This window comes from Rhinolophus hipposideros, assembly GCF_964194185.1.
Source record: "Rhinolophus hipposideros genome assembly, chromosome: 6".
NCBI lineage: Eukaryota > Metazoa > Chordata > Mammalia > Chiroptera > Rhinolophidae > Rhinolophus > Rhinolophus hipposideros.
This window is the reverse complement of record NC_138052.1, coordinates 40,328,785-40,352,241: the sequence shown is the minus strand read 5'-3', so window position 1 is coordinate 40,352,241 and position 23,457 is coordinate 40,328,785. Positions and strand designations below refer to the sequence as shown.

The following is a 23,457-nucleotide window of genomic DNA, read 5'->3' as shown; positions in this document are numbered from 1 at the left end:
TAGCAATCTTAGTAAACATAGCTGAATGAATGGGTAAATGAATAAATTAGTTAATTAATTGCCTTCAAAATCTGTAGAAACTGCTTTTTAAATACCCTCAGTGGAGAAACATATTTGTCCTTTGAGGGAAAATGAGGTCCCTACGTTAAATCAAAAGTCATGCCAAAAGAAATCTAGTAAATAAATGAATTATTTATCTACAACCCATGATTTTATGCTAGATGATTTTAATATCTGTAGCTTTAGAATTCGTTTGGGAAACATTATTTTTCTTATGTATTAATCTCAATCTCTTAAAATTTGTCCAATAGTCCATAATCTTTCTAAATACAAGAAAAATTGTCAAAATATTTTGCAACGATAGCTTTCAAGAGTAAGATTATATTTTCCCAAAGAAGCTGCTTTGAAGAGGTCATTCATTAGATTTTATAAGTTCTGACATGTTTTTTGAAAAAGTCAGGCCACAGCTTTATATAGTCATAACCCCTATTTCATAGTATGCTGTATAGCTCCCTTTGACTAAAATTAAACCAATGACTTAATAAATTTACCCAAAAATAGGTCTTTCAGACATTTGTTCAGGTAATATTTATAAGGTATGTAGACAAAGTATACAGGTTAGTCATATTAGTATAAATTTAAAGAGAAATTCTTCCTTTAGAATTTATCAAAGAGATTTAAACTGAAAAGGACCTTCAGAGATTACCTATGAATCAGAAAAGTGAGATTAAATGACTTGCTAAAAGTAATTCACCTGTTATAGGCACAAAACTAATAAATAGTTTCTGGAGAACTTTACCTATCACATGCTTCCCTCTATCATGTGATAGTCAGCGTCTTAATTTGGGGCCAATAGCCTAACTTTTTCTTTGGTATTCTATCAAAAAGATAACAACAAATTCACTTCAAATAAATTTCATTTTGCCCTATGGAGAACAGACAAAAAGGAGGATTTACTCAATTTTAGAGAACAAACACAAAAAGCATAATGTTTTACGCTGCAAAGCCACATTTAAATTATTTCAGAATAATTAAGCAGTACATTACATCTCCTTTCGGCTGTTAGTGAAATCTTTTGGTTCAGAAAAATAAATTTTCAATTTGATCCTTGAAAGTCTGTGCTTCTGACTGAACATGGACCCAGCTTAGGCATCAGCTTTAGTAGGTAGGACCTCAGGTCATTTGCCAACCATGGCAAGAAATTATCTGGTGGTAAATAATCTGACTTTCCAAATAAAATATTTTAAATGGCTTTGCATATAGAGATGAGCAATTTATCAGAAAATCTTTATGTAGATAAAGGGACATGTGAAGAGGCCTGGTTAAAACTGAAGACCACCTAATTATGTGATTATCAAGGGTACATGGGATTTGTTGCAAGAAGCACTTATCTCAGAATGCATTATGGACCTAGCTCTGGCAAAGTGAATGAGGAAATATTTCACACTCTCTTTACTTCACCCAAGTTACCTGTTCCTCTAAAGCAGCTGTCTTAGGTGTGTGCAATAAAAGGGGCAAAGATAACAGTCTTTGCTTAGTAAAAATATTCTTCCTGTGTGCCTTTCATTCTAATAACTTAAAACACAGCACTCTGCCTTGTTATTCTTTTTAATTTTTCAATGAAATGAAATTTTAAGTTTTCATCTAGAACAAAACCTTTTTAAGAGTTTCTTAACTAACTGCAGATGGCACCTTAAAACATTTTGTGACCCCAGTTCCCTTTTAGCAGTTAAGATAATGTACAGCTCGTTTTCATCTTTCACCTTGAGGAGTGAGAAGGAGCCATTATAAAGTGGTTAATAGTAAGTAAGTATATCATCATTTGGCAAAGGGGATGCAGTGTCATTCTAAAATGAAAGAATGATTTGTCAGACATACACTAATGAAATTCTATCCACAAAATTGCTAATCAGTGTTTCCTCTTCCTGGTACTCTTGGCTCTCAGTTTCACATAGAGGCATCCATCTTAATGAACAAAATCCCACCAAGACTGGTCTTATTAATGAAACTAATAGGGGAGTCATGCAAGTGGACCGAATGTTTGAATTATTCCATTTTTCATTTTTTTGAAGATTTATCATTTCTATGCCAAAATGAAAGGACTTAAGACACTGTATTAGTTTTCTAGGGCTGTTGTAACAAATTACCCCAAACTTAGTGACTTTAGACAACAGAAATTCATTCTCTCACTATTTTGGAGGCTAGAAGGCCAAAGTCAAGATATTAAAAGGGCCACATTCCCTCTGAAAGCTCCAAGAAAGAATCCTTCCACGGAAATCGTTAGTAAAAGGCGAAAGATTTATGCTATCTGAAGAGAAATCGGAGTATAGATGATGTAATACAGAATTGTACATGTGAAATCTATGTAATTTCACTAACAATTGTCATCCCAATAAATTTTTTAAAAAAAAAGAAGAAGAAAAAGAATCCTTCCTTGCCTCTTCCAGTTTCTGGTGGCTCCTGCCAATCCTTGGACTTCCAGAGCTTGCAAATGCATTTCTCCAATGCCTGCTTTCATCCCCACGTGGCTTGTATCTCCACATCTCTCAGTATCTCTTTATGTGATCTCTTCTGATGAGGACACCAGTCAGTGGATATAGGGCCCTTCCTAACCCAATATGATCACACTTGACTCTTACTTTGATTACATCTGTAAAGACCCTACTTCCAAATAGAGTCTTGTCTAAGTCCGTTTGGGCTGCTATAATAAAGTGCTTTTAGACTGAGTGGCGTATAAACAACAGAAATTTATTTCTGACAGTTCTGGAGGCTGGAAGTCTGAGATCAGTGTGCCAGCATAGTTAGGTTTCTGTGTAAGATCTCTTCTGGGTTGCAGACTGCCAACATCTTGTATCCTCATATGGCAGAGAGCCGACCAGAGGAAATAGACTCTCTGGTGATTTTCATAAGGCTACTAATCCCATTCCTTGGGGCTCCACCCTTATGACCTCATCTAACCCTAATTACGTCCTAATACCATCTTATTTGGGGGATAATGTTTCAACATATGAATTTTGGGGAGACACAAACATTCAGTCCATAACAGTCACCCTCTGATATTCTGAGTGGAAATGAATTTAGGGGAATATTATTCAGAATACTACAGACACCACATCAAATAAACTGCATTTTAAAAATTATGCAGTCATATTCATCAATTTTATGAAAAAGCATCAAGTATCAGATCACGCATGGGACCATCACTAAAGAGGCTGACAGCACTTTGCTTGTTTTCGCCTTGCTCAAAAGTGGGTCTCAGCAGTCTATTCAATGAATGGTGCTGGGAAACCTGGACAGAGACATGCAAAAAAAAATGAGGCTGGACCACCTCCTTACATCATATACAAGAATAAATTCAAAATGGATTAAAGACTTAAATGTAAGATCTGAAACCATAAAATTCCTAGAAAATATAGGAAGAAATTTTACAGATATTACCCGCAGTAAGATTTTTACTGATATATCCCCATGGGCAAAGGAAGTAAGAGAAAAAATAAACATGAGATTACAACAAACTAAAAAGTGTTTTTCACAGCAAAGGAGACCATCAATAAAACAAAAAGGGATCTTACTAAATGGGAGAAGATATTTGCCAATGATGTATCCAAAAAGGGTTTAATATCCCAAATTTATTAAAAAAACTCACTCACCTCAACTCCAAAAACACAAACAACCCAGTTAAAAAATGGGCAGAGGACATGAAGAGACATTTTTCTAAAAAGGACGTGCAGATGGCAAACAGACATATGACAAAATGCTCAACCTTACTAATCATTAGAGAAATGCAAATAAAAACCACAATGAGATACCACCTCACCCCAGTCAAAATGGCTATCATCAATAAATCAACAAACAAATGCTGGCGACGATGTGGAGAAAAGGGAACCCTTGTGCACTGTTGGTGGGATTGCAGATTAGTGCAGCCACCATGGAAAACAGTATGGAGGTATCTCAAAAATCTGAAAATGGAACTACCTTATGACCCAGCACTTCCACTCCTAGGTATCTATCCGGAGAAATCCAAAATTCTAATTCAAAAAAATTTATGCACTCCTATGTTTATTGCAGCCTATACACAATAGCCAAGACATGGAAACAACCAAAATGCCCATCGGTAGATGACTGGATTAAGAAACTGTGGTACATATATACAATGGAGTATTACGCAGCCATAAAGAATGAAATCTTACCATTTGAAACAATATGGATGGACCTAGAGAACATTATGTTAAGCAAAATAAGTCAGACAGAGAAAGACAAATACCATATGATCTCACTTATATGTGGAATCTAAAGAAAAGAATAAATGAATGAACTAATCAGAAACAGTTTTGGAGACATAGAGGAAAAACTGAGGGTTGCTAGATGGGAGGTGGGTGGGGATAAGGGGGAAGGTGAGGGGATTAGAAAGCACAGTCAGTAACTACAAGATGGCCACAGGGATATGAAAGTCGATTTAGGAAATGTAATCAATAATGTTGTAAAGATTTTGTAGGGTATCCAATGGACACTTGTCTCATTAGGGAGACCACTTCAGGGATGATGTAGATGCCTGATCACTGCACTGTACACCTGAAGCTGAAGCTGAACAATAATGAATGTCAACTACATGTTTATTTATATATATACAGTTATAAGAAGCGGAGTACAGCATTATGAATAGAGACAGTGGAAATGTAATGGTTGTGTGCATGTCAGAGGGGAGTGGATGAGGGGAGAGGGGTTATCACTTTGTGAGGGATATAAATGATAAATGTCTAACTATTACATTGTTTGGTGCACCTGAAACTAATAAAAAAATGTTAAAAAAGTAATATGGAATAAAAAAGCGGTTCATGGAAAAAAAAATGGGTCTCAAACTGGGTGTCAGCAGGATCTGTGTTTGTAGCTAGAACATACTGGTAGTATTTTCATTGCTGTTGCTTCATCAGATCTAAAGTAGCACAACATCTTGGTTCACTGTAACATAGAAGCACTCCGATAGAAAGAGCTGGTTTGGGATTATTTGTGGGAATATCGACTCTGTGTAATATAGAGTAGCTCTTTCCTCAGGTAGCTCGTTCACCACTTTACTGTCCTTTAGAAACCCGATGACCAGCATTGTGAAGAAGCCAGCAAATGTAAGATGAGCCTATATCTTTTAACGGGAGAGACTACCAGCTAAAATTGAGTGTGAGGACACTGGCAGGGTTTCCATTATCTGTACTAGTCAAGATGTTGAGATGTGGCTGGCTCTGCTCCAGGGCACACCAGCTGAGTGTCAGGGACTCCTTAAGTCATGGAGCAGTTCCCAGCAGGGACCCTGGGGAGAGGTCAGGGATGGGTAATGAGGTCTGCTCTACTCCCTGAGCTCAAGGAGTAACCTCCCTTGCTTGCCCAGGGTAACATTTTCTCTCAAGTCCAGAAGTTTTTCCTTACCGTTGAAAACTGTGGCTAGCATGTCATGATATTTTCATCTTTAAAATGCCTTCACTAAATAAATCATTGGCATTAGGTGCTTCCCATCAGACAAATCAACAATTAAAAGGACCATCAACTTTTATTCGAGTCACACATTGGTCAAATACCCCATATTGTAGTTTGACTTCGTTAAATATCAAGATTCATGTGTAATTCCTTTAACTCTATTTCAAACCACAAAATCTCAGAACATAGAAATTCAACCAAATTAAACATTATAAACTCAGGGTTATGTAGTAACAATTAAGTAGTAATTGGAATGTGTCAGCACCTTTTAGAATCACTAGAAAAGCTGTCTATCTGAAAGGATGGAATGTCAGATCTGAGTGATGGAAGGTAGGAGAGGCAAGGCATTCTGGTTCCTATACACATTGCGTTTAAAATATCGATAGTTTTAGTTTGGTTTGTCTTTTGAACATAACCTGTTTTTTGTTTTTTTTCAGTTCTTTGTTTCAGCACCAGTTTTCAGCTCTGATTCCACTTCATACTACAAAATATTTAGTGACAAGGATGGCTACAAACATATTCACTATATCAAAGACACTGTGGTACGTTCCTTCCAACATTTATCTCCTCAAAGATCATTCACTTGAGGTTGCTCAAATAACGCTCAGCTTCACACAACATAATGTTGTCTTTTTATAGGAAAACGCTATTCAAATTACAAGTGGCAAGTGGGAGGCCATATATATATTTAGAGTAACACAGGATTCACTGTAAGTATTGCATGAAGCATGTTGCACCATTCAGGGTTTAATTGGCACTGATGGACGTACAAATGATACTACACCACCTCTTTTAGTTAGGCGCATTTTTGTTAGTTATTCTATAGTTTAGTTCAGACAGCTGTGATTTCATTAAGACTGCACGTTCCTTACTAACTAGTGAACATGAGTTCCTTTTGGAAAGACTATCTACTAGGTGGTCATTTATCTTCTGACACTTAGTAATTAACTGTACAATTAAAAAAATATAACTGGTTCTAAGACAAATTTTACTCTTTAGCACTTGAACAATGAACAAGCTTGAAAAGTCTGTTGAGTGCAGCCCAGGGATATAAAAAATTTTCATAACGATTCACTGTTATATAAATTTAAATGATTATCTATAATAGCTATCATTTATTGAGCAATTACTGTGTACCACATACTGTAAAGTAGAAACAATTATTCCAGTTTCACAGATAAGAAAAAACAATATTTGGAAATTTAATTAACTTGGCAAGGTGACATAATTGGTTAGTGGCAGAATTAGGATTCTAACTTAAAACACGTTGAATCTAATGTTCTTACTGGTTATGTTGATACAGGACTTCTTCCTTTCAGTTCTTTCTTTTTCAGTCCATCCTGTGTGTTCTCTAAATAAACTACTTTAAAATAATCATTTATGATCAGACTTCTCTAATCAACAATGTACAGTTCTGTTACTCCTAATAAAGTTCTCTTACTCCTCACTCCTAATAAAGTCCAAATTCATAGAACTCTCTTATAATCTGCCTGCCATTAGTTGGAATTCTAAGGGCCAAAGAGGAGGATCATTAGTCCAGGCTCACTGGACAAAACCTATCAGAAACCCATTGCCAATCCACGGAATTCTTTGAACAGTCAGCAAAGGAGTTTGGACATTGTGTGTAGCAGCCATTAAAATCGCCTATGTAAGAGTGACAAGATAAAAGCAATGGGAGATTTCAGACATAACATGTTTAGGAGGTAGGAGAAAACTGGATACAGGAAGCCCCAGCGATAATCATAATCTAGGCCTGAGATAATAAAGGCCTGAACCAGGATAGTGGCAATGACATGGACTCCTTGAGGGAAAAACTATGCCACGGGCTTTTCGCATCCTTGGCCCTTGGTATACTGCCTGACACAGAGCCAGAGTTCAATAAATAACTGCTAAATGAATGAGAGCAAAAGTAGATAGACAGTGAAGACACATGGAGGCTGAAGAGGACTGGTGAATTAGTGGCTGTGAGGGAGAAGGGAAAGGAAAGAGAAAAAGTGAACTCGGTTACACGTGTTAGAGATAAAGACAATAGTGAAACCTTAGGCATAAGAAAACTGCTGGGGGCTGTTTGGAAAAGACACTGAGTAGTTGATTCTCAGGTAGTTTGAGATGATGTGGGAAAGAGGAGCACAAGTGATGATTGGAGTCATGTGAAGTTAGTGAAGACATGTAGAAGGATGCTGGTTTAGAAGATAAATTTAATACTATAAGTGGGTTATATTCTGCTGCCTTTTCCTTTTACTTGGGAATAGCAAGGCTTTTATGACAGTAGGGCAGAGAAGTATTAGGGCTGGTGGACAGTCCTGAGAATTAAAAATTGGTAACCAAACCTTGGTTATTTCAAACTTCTCACACCCTGTAACGCTCTGCCAAGAGAGACAGAAAGAGAGAGACAGAGACATAGAGAGAGAGAGAAAGAGAGCATTTGTAATATTTAGATGACTCACAGAGGAGTAAAAATCATGCTGCTAAATTGGATTTCCCACTCCATGGCGGATTAAGACAGATTAGAACAGGGACCCGGACACTTAAATAAAAGTATGTTCTCTTGTGACTTGTTTTGCATCTGCGTAATTTCACATGCCCCTTGGTGTGGATGAGTTTCCTGATTTATAGCAAACTTATGTACTGTCAGAGCATCTATAAAATAAACACAAAATGTGTTCAGAATCATAAACAAAATTAAATAATGTATCATAGAGAAACCAGTAAGCTGTTAATCATTGAAAAGGAAATGGGTCATATTAATTATTTAAATATTCTAGTTTATTTTGCATGGCTCATAACTAATGAATCAGAATATAATATTCCTATAACAAAAAGAGCACTCTGTATAATTCACTCTCTCCTATGATTTGAAAGTCAGAGGAAGTATCCAAAATTCAGTTATAAACAGCAGTGATTTATGTACATAAGTGCCAATTAATAAATAATCTCATGAACTATTTATTAATAATTTGTTAGTTTACAAAATAATAGTTCATTTATTAGCTATTAATATAGTAGTTTAGATGAACATTGGACTATATTTTTAATATATTAGTAGTATATCAGCAATCCTATCACCATTTAGTTATCAATAATTATTTAATAACTTCTGAATATATTTTCAGGTTTTATTCTAGCAATGAATTTGAAGGCTATCCTGGAAGAAGAAATATCTACAGGTAATGTATGTCAACTCACTCTAACATTTTTATATTTTTATATTTGTATAAAAATCTTCAGAGTCCTCAGGATATAGAGAATATTTTTTAAAGTCTGAAATACAATAAAAATAATTTATGAATTAAAATAAAACATTCAGAGACTGTTGTATATTACATTAGTATAAAATTATATACCCTCAAAATATTCACTAACTCAATTTTTTTTCCAAAAAGAAAAACAAGTAAATTCTAATGCTGATATATAAACATGACACTGAATAATTCAACTAAATTTAGAGGAAATTGAGGATATTCATCATTTACATTTATTAAGTTCCTACTGTGTACCAGGCATTGTATTTAATCCCATAGTGGGTGATTGCCTTTAATACTCAGATGACTCACTTTGTCATAAGCCTATTATGATTGGAAGGAATTTATCTCTGTTCCTAAATTAGTGTTTAAGTTAGCACAGTGGTCTCCCAGCTGATTGGAATGGTGCCCTCAACAGCCACTTTTGGATGAAGGAATAAAAACAATAGTTACCGTAGGCTGGTAGTCTACTATATGCCAGGTATCTTTTTATCTGCTTTATATATTAATGTCATCTAATTCCCACAACAGCTCTATGAGGCACGTGTTATTATTGTGACCCCTTACTATTTATTAACAGCCTACCTAACATTTCCAAGATCACACCAAATTGTGAACATGAATACTAACTGTAACCAAGAAAGGAAGACATTTTCACTCTGCTGCATTCCTCTGTTCCTCCTTGGATCATGGATCCTTATCCGGTGGGGAGAATCCCTCTATGGGGCTAGCAATGTGTACGGCCACCCTCTACCATGCCGAGGGCAAGGTCAGCAGCAGCAGCAAAAGGAACGCTGCAGTGGCCACAGGTAACCTTGTCAGCCACAGTGTGTCTCTGACCCTGCCCCCGTCCTGACATAGTATCACCTAGTCTACCCCAAAAGAGATTCTGATTCTCAAGGTTTGGAGAAAGGTCTGGGAGTCTGTATATTAAAGCAAATAATCCCATTCAGGAACCACACAGGGGACTCTGCTAAGGAAAGAACCACACAGGGCCCTTTGCTGAGAGCCCAACATGCTAAGTATAGGTTGGCTTGTGTAGGAATGTGCGGAGGGAGCATTCCCAGGAAGAGCTTACATGAGTCCAAATTTCCTGCCAGATGGAATGGAAGGCACAGGAGGCCCTTAGAACCATGGTTTCTTCTTTCCAATTTGCTTATTACTAATTTCTTCTCCCAGATATGTAAGAACAACGACCTCTTTCCTGGTGAGACTGCCATATTCTCTTTGTATGCTTTCCCGGTGGGAGTAAAAAGAGAGATGGGAAGAGGAGTAAAAAGAGAGATGGTTGCATTTCCAACCACTTTGTAAAGTATAAGAGATGATTGGCTATGGGAAGTGATTACACCATGCCCATTCGAGGTGTTAGATACTTTTCCACCCTAGGAAAACTGCAGAGGACATCTCCTTCAAGGCTTATGCCTATTCAGGCAAAGATGTTTTGAAATTCAGGCTACATTAAATTACTGTGATTCCCCTTCACTTTACAAGACACTGGCACCAGAAAAATAGAGTAGGTTTGATGTCAATATGTAAATTAGTCATTTTACATGGAGTAGTACATTCTGAGAAATACAATCTCAAAATTTGAACTTTTATTTTCTTTTTATTTTCTAGAATTAGCATTGGACGCTATCCTCCAAGTAAGAAGTGCATTACTTGTCATCTAAGACAAGAAAGGTGCCAGTATTACACAGCAAGTTTCAGTGACTACTCCAAGTATTATGCCCTAGTCTGCTATGGTACGTAATGGACTTAACACAAGCTCTGCCACTTCACTGCCACTCTTGTCACCCTTGTCACCACCACCTGATTTACCCTTAACTACAGATTATTGAGCATTTGTTATATGTGAGGATCTTATCTACATTATCTTATCTAATGCTACGGAAAAACACCAAAGGAAGGCATTATTGTTGCCATTTTTTGCAGCTGAGAAAACAAAGCAACTTGCAAAAGGTCCTCACTGATGGAGCTCTGCTCACTGTAAATCCCGAGCCCTTACCCACCACGTGCCATAGCACCATCAGGTTGTATGCAAACACTATGTACCAGCTATCACAGTAGGACTTCACCAATATCATAAAAAGAAGCATTCTTTGATAAAATGGTTACTGGATTTTGGCCCGTTTACCCAGACAAATGTCAAACTCCTACAGCCAGAGTAAAGAACAACGAACGGCCTAGAAACCCGAGCTCTCCCCTTGGAGGTCAGTAATTCTTTGAACTGTACTTTCAATGGCAATGGAAAATGAACTTTTGTCACCTAGTATGTCTTTTCTAAATTTGGGCAACAAAATAAGTATCCATTCATGTATTTAAAAAGTCATAAATAATAAAATAAATAAAACATTTCCAAGTTGTTTAGGCCATGTGTACATTTACTGGATAATTTCTATCCAAATAATTTTATTTTATGCATAACATTTTATACCTTGAATATGTGACAAGCAATAAAAAAAAGGTGAAATTAGGCAATCAGTAGACCCATGAAATGTGCTGGGGTTTCGGTAGTCATCATGGAGAGTTAGAAAACAGACTGGGAAATGTCTACTTCTTCATTCTCTTCCTGTCCCTCCAGTTAATCCTAGTGGGGGACAGAAAATAGAGGAGGCTATGAAGAACACATGTCACTTTCCTATTTCTGGTATGAACTTCCCATGTGGGGGGTAGGTGACTCAGAGAACAAATGGAATCTGACTGGTTGAGATTCTTGCCCAGTCATAGAGAACCCTGAGGTTCTCTTTGCTTCCCAGAAGAGAAGCCATTCTGACAGGCCACTTCCCATGTGGGGGGTAGGTGACTCAGAGAACAAATGGAATCTGACTGGTTGAGATTCTTGCCCAGTCATAGAGAACCCTGAGGTTCTCTTTGCTTCCCAGAAGAGAAGCCACTCTGACAGGCCACTTCCCTCACCCCAATCACATGGCCTCAGAACCTGAGCCCCAGCTCATTTGACTACATGGAAATGAATACGCTTTTAACCCAAATGCTCCCTTCAAGAAGTCAGTTTGATACTGCTCTTTCACAAAATGTTTGGTCAATCGCATCTTTGAAAAGTCAAGAGATTGTTGTTTGACACCGTATGTGTGGTTATAGCACTTAAAGGTATATATTAACGTCCCTCTCAAGTTATATACAACATTTTCAACCCAAGCTATATACAACATTTTTCAACCCAAGCTATGTATTCATGCAACATATATTGAAAGCTTATATGCTAGGCATATAGTGTCACTGAACTAACTGCACTGAATCATCCGTTTGTCTATCTTTCTCTCCTTAAGGCAGAGCCTGCTATCTTTTAATGCTTATATTCATAAGGCCAAGAAGAATGGCTAATGCATAATAAGCAGTGAATGCCTGCTGAATGAACATAGGTGTTAGAAAGATCAAAGCATTTCTGCCTTTGGCAAAGTCTACCCAAAAACTCATTCTTATGCTGATATATTTACTGATAAAGACATCAGTGAGTGACCTTATGCATACATATATACATTTATATCTATATGTGTTCTACATTTAACCCTTTTTGAAAACACTACATCACTTTTTATACCACTTTGTCTTCTTAATATTTGCGGAAGCCTGAGTGCCCACTGAAGAGATAACGAAGCAAAGACTAAGCTCTCATCAAAAGTTGGTGGAAGAGTCCTTTCTAGAACTTGAATTGCCTGACTTTTCCACACTCACTCTTGCTCGGCAGTATGGTAATTTCCCATTTAGCAAAAAATATACTGTGTGGGAAGCATCACATCGTCTGGTGTTTTTGAAGCTCCAGTAAAATGAGTCACTGCGCCATCATAAGAAAAACCTTGAAATCTTTCCCTTTAGGATTAAGAGTAAAGCCTCATTATGTAACTTCAAATTTTCCAAGAGAGATGATGAGTAAATCCCAGATAATAGGATTAAAATAGGTAAAATCACATTTATGATGTTGATGGAACAAAAACAATGCAAAGGAGAAAGTCTAGACAACCAATGCTTATGCCACTAGGATCACACCATCAGGCCATTTGTGTCAAGGGCACTCAGCCATTAGTTTGTCTCATAGTTTGGGCAAAAAAGACATGCCAGTTGTCACTTCTGGAACTGCATACCCATGAAAATTCCATAAGGTGCATGCTGATTGACTAAAGTCAAGAAATTCAGATATATGTCTCATTTCCTTACATCCTGACCAAAAATATAATGTGTGCTTGTTCCTTTTAATAACTTTGAAGAAAAGCTGAACAAAATGAAAATCTCTGAAATTAAATTCTATAAAATTCCGAAGCTCCACACAATGAAGAACTGCTGGTTTTTGAGGGATGCTAATAAATAATATCCCTTCTCCTTACTCCTAAGTTACACTGAGGCATCAGGAAGGAAGTCAAAATATTAGCTTTATTACCTGTAAAGGTTAGTTGGAAAATGTGGCTAAGTTGTGTAACTTTCTAATATTGCACCCCAGAATTCTAGTTATTCACACAAATATGGGTACAACTGGACAACCATTGGCTTCCCTCATGGGGCCTGACACTGTCACACTTACAGCACTTAGGGACAGATCAAAGCATGTTCTCTGCAGGCGAAAAGATGCCAGAAAGAAGGCAGAAGATGGAGTTACTTATTCCTAGGTCATTTCCCTTCTGCTGGCTTGAGACAAAGGGTGCTACTCTAATGACGCTCCCTCCACAAAGAAGGAAGCAAGCTTCTGAAGTTCAAATGCACCTCTACCCCTAACCTCCATGTTTATTGCTTTTAACTCATTGATTGCCTAAGCAAATTTATCCTTTCAAAGTCTATTTCCAGGTATTATTTAATCTGTAGTTTAAGAAAGTAATATGTAGATCTTGTTAAAATAGCCAGTTTCTGCACAGAGAACCTGAATTCCATGTTGGAGTATAGGTGGACACTGTTGTGCCACCCAAACCTCCCAACTTCAGGACTGAATCACTCATTTCACCAGCTACTGAAGAGTTCTGGTGGCCGACAGCCCACAGCTCACAGCTGAGCCCACACCCAACCTGCAGGGATTGCTCTCATCCCAGGCTATAGCCACTGGCTGCTCCATTCTGGGGTGTCCAACCCAGCCCTGTTATCCCATTTGAGACAACTCTGCAGGCCATCCAGCTCCAGAGCTTCTTGGAGGGTTGGCTGAGGTCTCCTTTCTGAGAGTACTGAAGACCACCTTCCCTTGTTGCCCCAACTTTCCTCCCCTCTCCCACAGGTGCACATTCTAATACCACCCCCAGTAAATGTCTAGCTCACAAAACTTCTTCTGGGTCTGTTTCTAATGAATGTGACATTCCACAGCATGTTTGAACGGGCAATACATCCTATATAAATTTATTTCTTCATGTATTAGTTACTTTTAGAAAAATGCTGTATTCTACCCACCAAATAAACTGAACGACGAAGCCAAACTGAAAATACAATCTGCACACTGGTGAAAGTTACTGATAATAAAGACAAAACTGGCCAATACGGCGTGACATCTTCCCAGAAGGCCATATACCCCTGCAGCTTCTGGGGTCCCTTTGTGTAATTAGATCCAAAATATTCAGCACCAATATTGGAAAAGTACACAGGCAACTAACTCTTTCACATCTGGTTTTTGACGGGGCTCTGCTCTCATGTGTTGCTTAAATGTAACTTAAAGATGATGTTTACTTCTCTATGGGAAAAATAGCTGCAGAATTAAAAGATGTACTTGAACTTGACACTAATTACAAATTAAGTGTTATTTTAAAACTAAGCCATGTTTTTGTTTTCCCCTTGTGCGCAGGCCCAGGCCTCCCCATTTCCACCCTTCATGATGGCCACACCGATCAAGGTATTCTCTCTGCCATGCTGTTGTCTTGTCTGCAGAAATCCTGAACCCTCAGTGACACTACACTAGAGGGAGCAAGACAGTTTCCCCACACCAACATGGGGAAGTGTCATGGAATCCTGTTATCTTATAACTTATTATTACACAGATTTGGACAGTTTTTGAGTGAAACCTGATTATAGGAAATTTAATAATTATTTACAGTATGAACCTGGCATAACACAGATGAGTTTTATCAGAGGGATTAATCCTATCTTTCTTAATCAGCTTTATGAAAAGCACAGAAGCTTAGAACTAGAAGGAGACAGGATATTTAGTACAACCTCCCTCCCAAATAAGAATTCCTGTTTTTTCTTTTTGTTTTGTTTCATTTTTTATAATATCTCAAACTGGAGACAGATTCCAGCCATAACTCCAGTTCAAAGCAGAGGGTAACTACCACGCTAGCTTTTCTGTTTTAACAGCAACATTATATTGTTGCCATGTATGAATGCCCTGAAATTTGGAGACTCTTTCCATTTTCAACTGCTACCAAGATAGTCCTCGTCCATCCCGTATTTGTGATATTGGTTAAAAATATTAGTTCACGGATCAACGATAATCGTTTTTGCTCTCAACAGGATTATCCAAGTGTATAATTGCCCTGAAACTGTTCCTGAGGTTCTTCATTATCTTTTGAGGTACTATTAAAAAATGTCATAGGGTTGAAAGTTGATGGTGACTAGAGGGACTTCAGCACTCATGCCTGCAATCATCCCTGGACAGCTTTGGTGACAAGTCAGGAGACTGTTTCGGGATTAGTTTGGCAGCCAGCTCAATGGCTCAAGGATAGGTGAAAATAGGTACTGAGAAAAAACAGCATCAGTTCAGGAGCTCTGGACAAGACAGGCACTGTAACAATGAGACTCTGAATTTAGTTTCATTTTGAAGGTTTTGGTTTTGGGGTTTTTTGTTTTTGTGTTTTGTTTTTTGTTTGTTTTTACTTTGTGTCTAACAATGAAGTACTTTTAAGACTAAGCAGATTATATTTCTCAGTTTGGTTCATCTCAATCTTCAGAACCTAAAGCAGTTCTACCCTCAAATCTATGACTTTTTGTTTTAATGGAAAACCACCATAAATATCTAATTCCCATTTTACTGTGACTGCAAAATAAAGGTCGGTTTTTCTTTTCCCGGACACCAATTTCTGTAGGCCTTATAAAGCTTTATTACTTCACCCAATACTTACAAATAGGTACAGTGTTCATGTCACTCTCACATGTGTAATATGTGTTTATGTTTTATAACTTGCCAAATAGAATGCAAATTCTTTTAGAGCGCAGTTCTGCAAACTTGTCTAATGATAAAATTCTCTGGAGATGTTTATTATAAATACTCTGAGACCCTTCCCAGAAATTTCATTTCAGTGGATCTTAGATTGGGTTAGGGAAACTGTATTTTTAATAAATTCTTAGATAAGGTTTGGAGCTACTTTTTAGAGTAGATGCTATGTCTCCCATTTATTAGTAGTTTTTACCCATTTTTCCATTGCATTTAGTGGCAGAAACCTTCATTCAATAGACCTTGGTTAGGAACCTATCACATTAAATCAGACAATGCTGTATAATAGATTCTTAAAATGACCTGATACTGGGTCAGATATGCTCCCTGTCCTAAAGGAGACTATAGATCAAAGAGGAATGCAAATGTGTAAATACGCAGTTACAATACAGTGGGGTAAAGTATTAAGATAGAGTAAATAGAGCACAGAAAGCAGGGCATATCATCTGAGTTTTGGGATTAGGAAATGTTTCCCAATGAAAGCTACATCAAACTGGTGACTTATAAATATGAGGGAGAGATTGGTGCTGCTTGTCTGGCTGGCTGGTCAAGGGGAACAATAGTGGTACTTTTTACTGAAAAGGGGGATTCACAGTGGAGAGAACATTTTGAAGGAAATGATGAATTTTGTTTCAAATGTTGAGTTTGAGGTACCAATATGGAATATCCAAGTGGAGCCACCTGGAGTGGCATAGTTTTCAATCTGGATGTTAGAGGATCAGTTTGGACTGAAGATGATGATTAAGAAGTCACTGATTTATGATCATTAATGACATGATTACTAAGGGCATGGAAGTGGATGAGAAAGCAGAGTGGGAAAAATTAGTGTGGGTGGAGGTAGTGGAAAGTGAGCCTAAAATAAAACTGTGTGGCACACCAATACGAAAACTGGAAAGAGAAAAGTGAACCTGCAAAGGAGACCAAGAGGGAACAGAAGGGGGAGGATAACCTTGAAAGGATGGTGTTGTGAAAGGCAGGGCAGGAGAGGACCTGTGTCAAGTGCTACAGAGAGTGATTCATGAGACCTGCATGAAATCAATGAACTTAGCAAAGGGGAAATTAGCACTGGTTTGATCAGAGTCATTTCAGTTGAACAGTGGAAATGGAAGCCAGATTGAAGTAAATGTATGCCTGCATAGATAGTAGAGAAAAAGAAACAGTATTTTCAATAGGCCTGACTGACCAGAGAGGAAAGAGATGGGATGATGTCTGGAAGGGATTGATAAAGGTTTAACTTTGTTTTTCAAAGCTGATGAACATTTGGGCATGGTTAAGTGCTGATGGAAGAAATTAGGAGACCAAAAGGGGTTGAAGACATAAAGGAGGCAGGTCCTGAGAAGTTGGGAAAAGATGGAGTCCAGAGTCAGGTGAGGGGATTATTCTCTGGTATTGTGATGCAAGAGAATGAAGAATTTTTATATGAAAGAATAATTATATGAAAGAAGTAATTATATGAAAGTTTGAAGATATTGCAGAAAACAGTACAACAACTTTAGTTTCTCTACAAAGTGGGGTAAGATCATTTGAAAATAACAAATAGTACTTGAATCAGATGCCAGAGAAACTCAGAAGAATTGGCACTTGACATCGAGGACCCCACTGAGGCTTAGTTGCATAGGGCACAGAAGGTGTTCATTAAAATTACCCAATTGATTGAATGACCTCATTTGTCAGCTTTTCTACAGATTCTTCACATAATTTAATTAATGAGCAATATATTGTTGTTAATATGATCTAAACAAAAATCTCATGCATGAGCCATCATTCTTACCACTTGGTTTCACCATAATAAAGTGTATAAATATATATAGAACACATACTAAATGTCAGGTACTAGACACTGAAGGTGCTGAGTACTGAGTATACGATGATGGTGAAACAAGCTAAAAGATTCAGTCTGGACTGTAGCATTCCTCTACCACGTTACAGACTTTCAAAGCAAAGTCACCTAGGAAAGCCCAGTTGCCACCCCTCTCTCTCCTTGCAGCACTATGCACTTCTATTTTGCTCCAAGTGACGGAAAAATTGCCCACTTATCTATCATTCGTAAAAATGCAACCCTGGACTGGACAAACATTAGTAAGCTTTTAAACTAAATTTAGCATTTCATTAAGTCATGAATCAGAAAAGTTCAATAGCTAAGAATGGAATGGAGAAGGAATGAAAGTCAAACCAATATGGCAATGACACTTGTGAATTGTCTCTGACTTCCAGTACCTGTTGGTAAAATGATGAAAAAAATAATGACAAATAAATAACGCAGCCACTCTGTGTGCATGTTCCACACAGAATTCCCTTTATCCGTGATAGCTCCACATACAGAATCCACATAAGTACAATGAAGGGCTGTAAATACATAGAATTGCATATTACTTCTATGTATATATGCATGTATGTATGTATATATGTATGTATATGTATGTGTGTATGTATATGTATGTGTTTTGGGTTTTATCTTTTAAGATGACACAAGTATGTCTCCCAATGGATCATCCAAAGTTAAAATGAAATTTACTATGTATCTTATACAACTTATACCAAAACAGATATATTTTGTTCTAAGATTAAATATACTATGCTGGAGCAAAATGCCATGAATATATGAAAACTAAGTTACAGGGGAAGTGGTTTGGCAAACTTAGTATAGTTACAAGTACTCCTCTAGTTCTCCATCTTCAAGGACCACTTTTTTAAAACGCACAAAAACAAGAAGTCCACAGCATGTCTATTGTAGAAACCTCCGTATTTCAGAAATTATTTAGACTCCTTTTTAAAAACTAAAGCTACAAACTCTACATTATATGTGAAAGTCTAACTTTTACAAGAAGATGCCCAGTATCAATTCCAGTTCACAATAAAACTTACAAAAAGCCTTCTATTACTAGAAATGTATTTGCATATACAACCGATCTACAGCATCAGGAGATGAATGGATTTGTTCCGTTTCAAAGATTGAAACATAACTAAGCTGAAATATAAACAGCAGTTTTTTAAAGAATATCTTTAAGACAGAAAGAGATTATAGTGTGCATATATTGTTGTTGTTTTAGTAAGATGTATAACTAGCTTGAGAAAGAATTTGAAGAAATAAGATGCACAGTAAGTCAACACAAAAAAAGGGAAAAATACACTATATTAATCAGGTACAATAGCAAAATGTTCAGAAAGAAATAGATATTAAAATATCACAGAAATGTATTTGAATTCACACACTGAAAATTTTAAAACAAACTTTATAACTACATAAATAATTATTTTAAATTTGAGTTTTCAGAAACCGATTTTATTTCTACTACTTTTTTTTGTGAATGATGAAATAAAAATAGTAATGTCACTCGTCATGACTTTACGTTAAAAAAGAGAAGTTGGAGATGGGAAAATATGGCTTAATAAAACGCTTTTGTTTCTGTGATTCTGCTCAAAATGTGTTTTGATCCCGCAAGGATCAGTTTAAGAGATAACAACTGCTGTCCTTCATAATATCTGTTTTAAAGCCTGGATTAAAAATATACTTGCCAGTATGAAACTCTTTAAACAATTCTTATAGCTTTTCAGTTTCATCTATATTAAAACCAAATAAATTTTTAGAAATTTTCTTATTGATTTGCTACTAATTAAAAATGAACATTTTATTTTTTTAAGAAATTAAAATCCTGGAAGAAAACAAGGAATTGGAAAATGCATTGAAACATATCCAGCTGCCTAAAGAAGAAATAAAGAAACTTGAAGTGGATGAAATTAGTAAGATCTTTTAAAAACTTCTCATTTGTAGGCATGCCGTTGAATATTTGTGTTGCTTTTTGAAAAATCTATAGGGTAAATATTATAGTGCAAATCCCACAATGTTACAGGATCTTAATTAAAACAATCTTACTGTAACAATAGAGTTTCACTAAATATCTTTAATAACTTTGTGAATAGAGTTGATCTTATAGTTTCCCATAGCTCCATTTCAAGTCTGATACTTTCTAAAAAGAGCTTGTCTAATTTTAATTTTAGAATATGCTTCTAGGAAAAAATAATTCAAGATTTCCAAAAATGTGTAAATTAGACAAAAATATGCAATAAAAATCAATTTAAAACATATTCTTTGTTCTTAACAATTTACTAGTTATAAATTGATTTTATGTTATATATTCTTATTAAAGAAAAGAAATACTGCTATGCATATAGTGGAATAAAGATTTTTCTTCTTTTTTTTTCTTTCTAAGCTTTATGGTACAAGATGATTCTTCCTCCTCAATTTGACAGATCAAAGAAGTATCCCTTGCTAATTCAAGTGTACGTAATGTTTTCTTTGGTGTGAAAAGTGTTTACTGAAAATATGTTGAATTAAGTACACATTTATGAGATAGAATGAACCATTCTCCTTAGTAAATTTCCTACTGGTGCTGTTTTTATATATTTATCAACTAATCAGAGTAAATAAAATATGGCTATTTAAAATAGATTGAGGAAATTTTGAGAGTTTAGATGGACTTGCTTGCATTTGCTGTGTTGAATTTCCTTTGTATGGCAAATTGCCGAATGTGTCAGAATACCTTTGAGATAAATTGCAGCCAAAAAAAAAAAAATGTATTGTAAATCATCTTAACATCTTATGTAATTGAGTTAGAAAGAAATAAGGGAATGGAATACATTTAGTGGAATCACACCCAAAATCAGTGCTGACCTACACACAATTTGCTTAAAACACCATGCATTTTTTTAGTATATCTTATGTCTGCTTTTAGCAAGTGGCAGGTGGCAGAAATGACGAAAAACCCACACATATTCCTTGAAATGCCAACCCTAGATGTATCCGTTTTGGGGAATGGGAGAGGCTGTGTCCCAAAACAACTTCCTTGTAATAAACCTCTGGGAAAAGCCTGGTCCCCTCTTGATTTTGAGCCAGTTCTAATGCCACTGTTATAGAAATTTTATCATACAAATGTACTGGGAAATACTAAAAGCAATTCTTGGCCATGATGGGAAGTTGAATTTTACAAAGGAATCAGAGATTCCATATTTTCTTTTCTTTGTCTTTAGGTATGGTGGTCCCAGCAGTCAGAGTGTAAGGTCTGTATTTGCTATTAGTTGGATATCTTATCTTGCAAGTAAGGAAGGGATAGTCATTGCCTTGGTGGATGGTCGAGGAACAGCTTTTCAAGGTGACAAACACCTGTATGCAGTATATCGAAAGCTGGGTGTTTATGAAGTTGAGGACCAGATCACAGCTGTCAGGTGAGCACCTTTGCATTCAAACAGAAATTGACACGCAACAAAATCACACAACCACTATTGGGTTTCTCATCCTTAATGACTTAATTCTTTTTAGAATGTCTATTTTTCTAACTTCATCTAAAGCTATCATTAATCTTAAAAGGCTATTTGTGCCCATTATGAGAAAAAAATATTCATGGAAAAGAGCTAATAAATGTGTGGAAAACTGATTTATAGTGATAAATTACAAAGACTCTCTTTGGATGTTTCAGTCTTTGTAATATCCTTTCATTTATTAACATGGTTTACAATTACCAAAATATATATATAACTCTAGGGATGGTATTTAGGAAACCAAACAGCTGAATTTGCTCAAGCATTGTGGGTTTTACCTTGAGCCTTAGAAATGGTTCAAGGTTTCATTAGCACTGTATACTCATTGATGTTAAGCATTTATTTGTAATTAATCTAGTTGTGAAGCTTGGCTATGTTAGCATGAAAGTGTTTCCCTATTTTCATTTGACAAAAAAACAATGATTTTATGTAATATAATTTATATTATGAAAATATTTAGAGGAAAGACATTCAAAATCTGAGTTCTTCCCAACTACATTCTCAATCACAATTTATGGCTCAATCATCTTTTCCTAAACCAAAAAGTTCATAGTCACCAAAATAATTGCTTTTTTGAAAACACTATTCAGGACTTTTCAGGATTTTTCTGTAATTGTTGGGTTTCTGTTATGGTGTGAGTAGACAAAGTTAGAGACTAGTACTTTATAAACGTAAAAGCTAACTCTGGCTAATTACCCTCTTAGTCGTGGATGTGGATGTTTGAGTGACAGCTAAATGTCAAACCTTGTTTCACAGCAAAGAGCAATTTAGAAAATTCAGTGGTACATTTTTTCTATCATCTTAATGTCATTAACAGTTACTGATTTCCAGGCAGTGTGTACAACACATACTGTATTTCACAACTAGGAGCCAGGCCCAGACAACACTTCTCTGTATTTTTTGTCTCTAATCAAAGCAAAAGTTTAGACTCACAGTAATTATTTTTAAAAATAGAAAAGTAATCATAGCCCGTATGTTTTCAAGTTTTTTCTTCCATTCTGTGAACCGTGATATAAAAGCACACAAAAAATATCTGATTAAAAAATCCGTTTGAATAAAAGATGATAAATCAATAAGCAGATTATCAAATAACACTGCACAATCTGTAAGCATCATTCACACCTAACTTGTAGGAAATTTCATCTTTCTTACTGATCCAGACTTTTGACCTTTCCACTAGTAACATGTTTGGGAGAGTCTTCTGCCTGAGGGAGAGATAGTTCAAAGAAACACTCCCCCATGAGATCAATTTCTCATACAAAGACTGAGCTGCACCTTTTTGGAAATGTTGAAACAATTGTTAGACTTAATCATTTAAGGATTTTTTTTTGACACTGTAGTCACATCTATTTGTATTTAAACCATGCAATAAACACCAAGGACATGTAATCCTGGGACTACATCAAAAGACAGAGATATACATTATGCCTCATTTGTAATTCAATTACATCTTTTCCAAAATACATAGAGCTAAAAAGTGGTTTGCTTTGGCATTGGTTTAAAAAAAAACTACCTCATCATCATCATTTCATCATCACAACTTATCAATAACAACAAAATATGACAATATGATATTGCAATACTCTGTATAAAATCGTGCGGTTTACAATCTCTACTCTCAGTGTACTTACAATCTTTGTAAAGTGGATAACCCACCTGCATTCTGAAGGGACAGCACTGCTGTTCAATAAAACTTTCAGTAAACACCCTAGCGAACAAGGGGTGGCTATGTGGCCCACACAAAGCACATATGCAACAGTGAAGATGCCAGTTGAGGCTGGCCTTGGCTTGCTTAAAACCATTCTGCAAAAGTGAAGGGGAAGTCTTAGAACCCCGTGCTTTGAGAAAACAAAAGCTAAAAAGAATATATTTATAATGATCATCCTAGGAGCAATTCAATTACATCTCCCTAAGAAGTGTTTTAGGACTTTGTGTAGTGAACACAGAGAATGTATTATAGAATTGTACACTGGAAACTTACATAATCTTATTAACCAAAGTCACCCAAATAAATTTAATAACATTTAATAAATAAATACATAAATTTAAAGGGGTACATTTTGGGAATCAGACACTAAATATCTGACCTAGGAAATTAGGATTGTAATCCCTCTGTAGTACCTTTTAAATTACCTCCCCTAAAAGAATGAAATGTGTCCCCTTGAATCTCTTATAAAAAATGCAATCTGGCTATATTTTTTACATGCCAAAAGAAAATCATACGTACATGTTTGGAAACAACAGTAAATACTAGGTTAATAAATAGATTCAGACAAAGAAAAGCAGAATAAACAATAA

General features: G+C 36.2%; 1 protein-coding gene across 1 annotated transcript in view; it reads left to right on the top strand.

The window, feature by feature from the left end:
* FAP (fibroblast activation protein alpha) overlaps positions 1-23,457 on the top strand; it is a 71,118-nt gene that overhangs the window by 33,757 nt on the left and 13,904 nt on the right. Inside the window, exons 13-20 of the mRNA XM_081051199.1 lie at positions 5,904-6,008; positions 6,106-6,176; positions 8,580-8,633; positions 10,326-10,450; positions 14,479-14,526; positions 19,486-19,584; positions 20,055-20,124; positions 20,872-21,066. Coding sequence (XP_080907325.1) covers positions 5,904-6,008; positions 6,106-6,176; positions 8,580-8,633; positions 10,326-10,450; positions 14,479-14,526; positions 19,486-19,584; positions 20,055-20,124; positions 20,872-21,066 — 767 coding nt within the window. The remainder of the gene's footprint in view (positions 1-5,903; positions 6,009-6,105; positions 6,177-8,579; positions 8,634-10,325; positions 10,451-14,478; positions 14,527-19,485; positions 19,585-20,054; positions 20,125-20,871; positions 21,067-23,457) is intronic.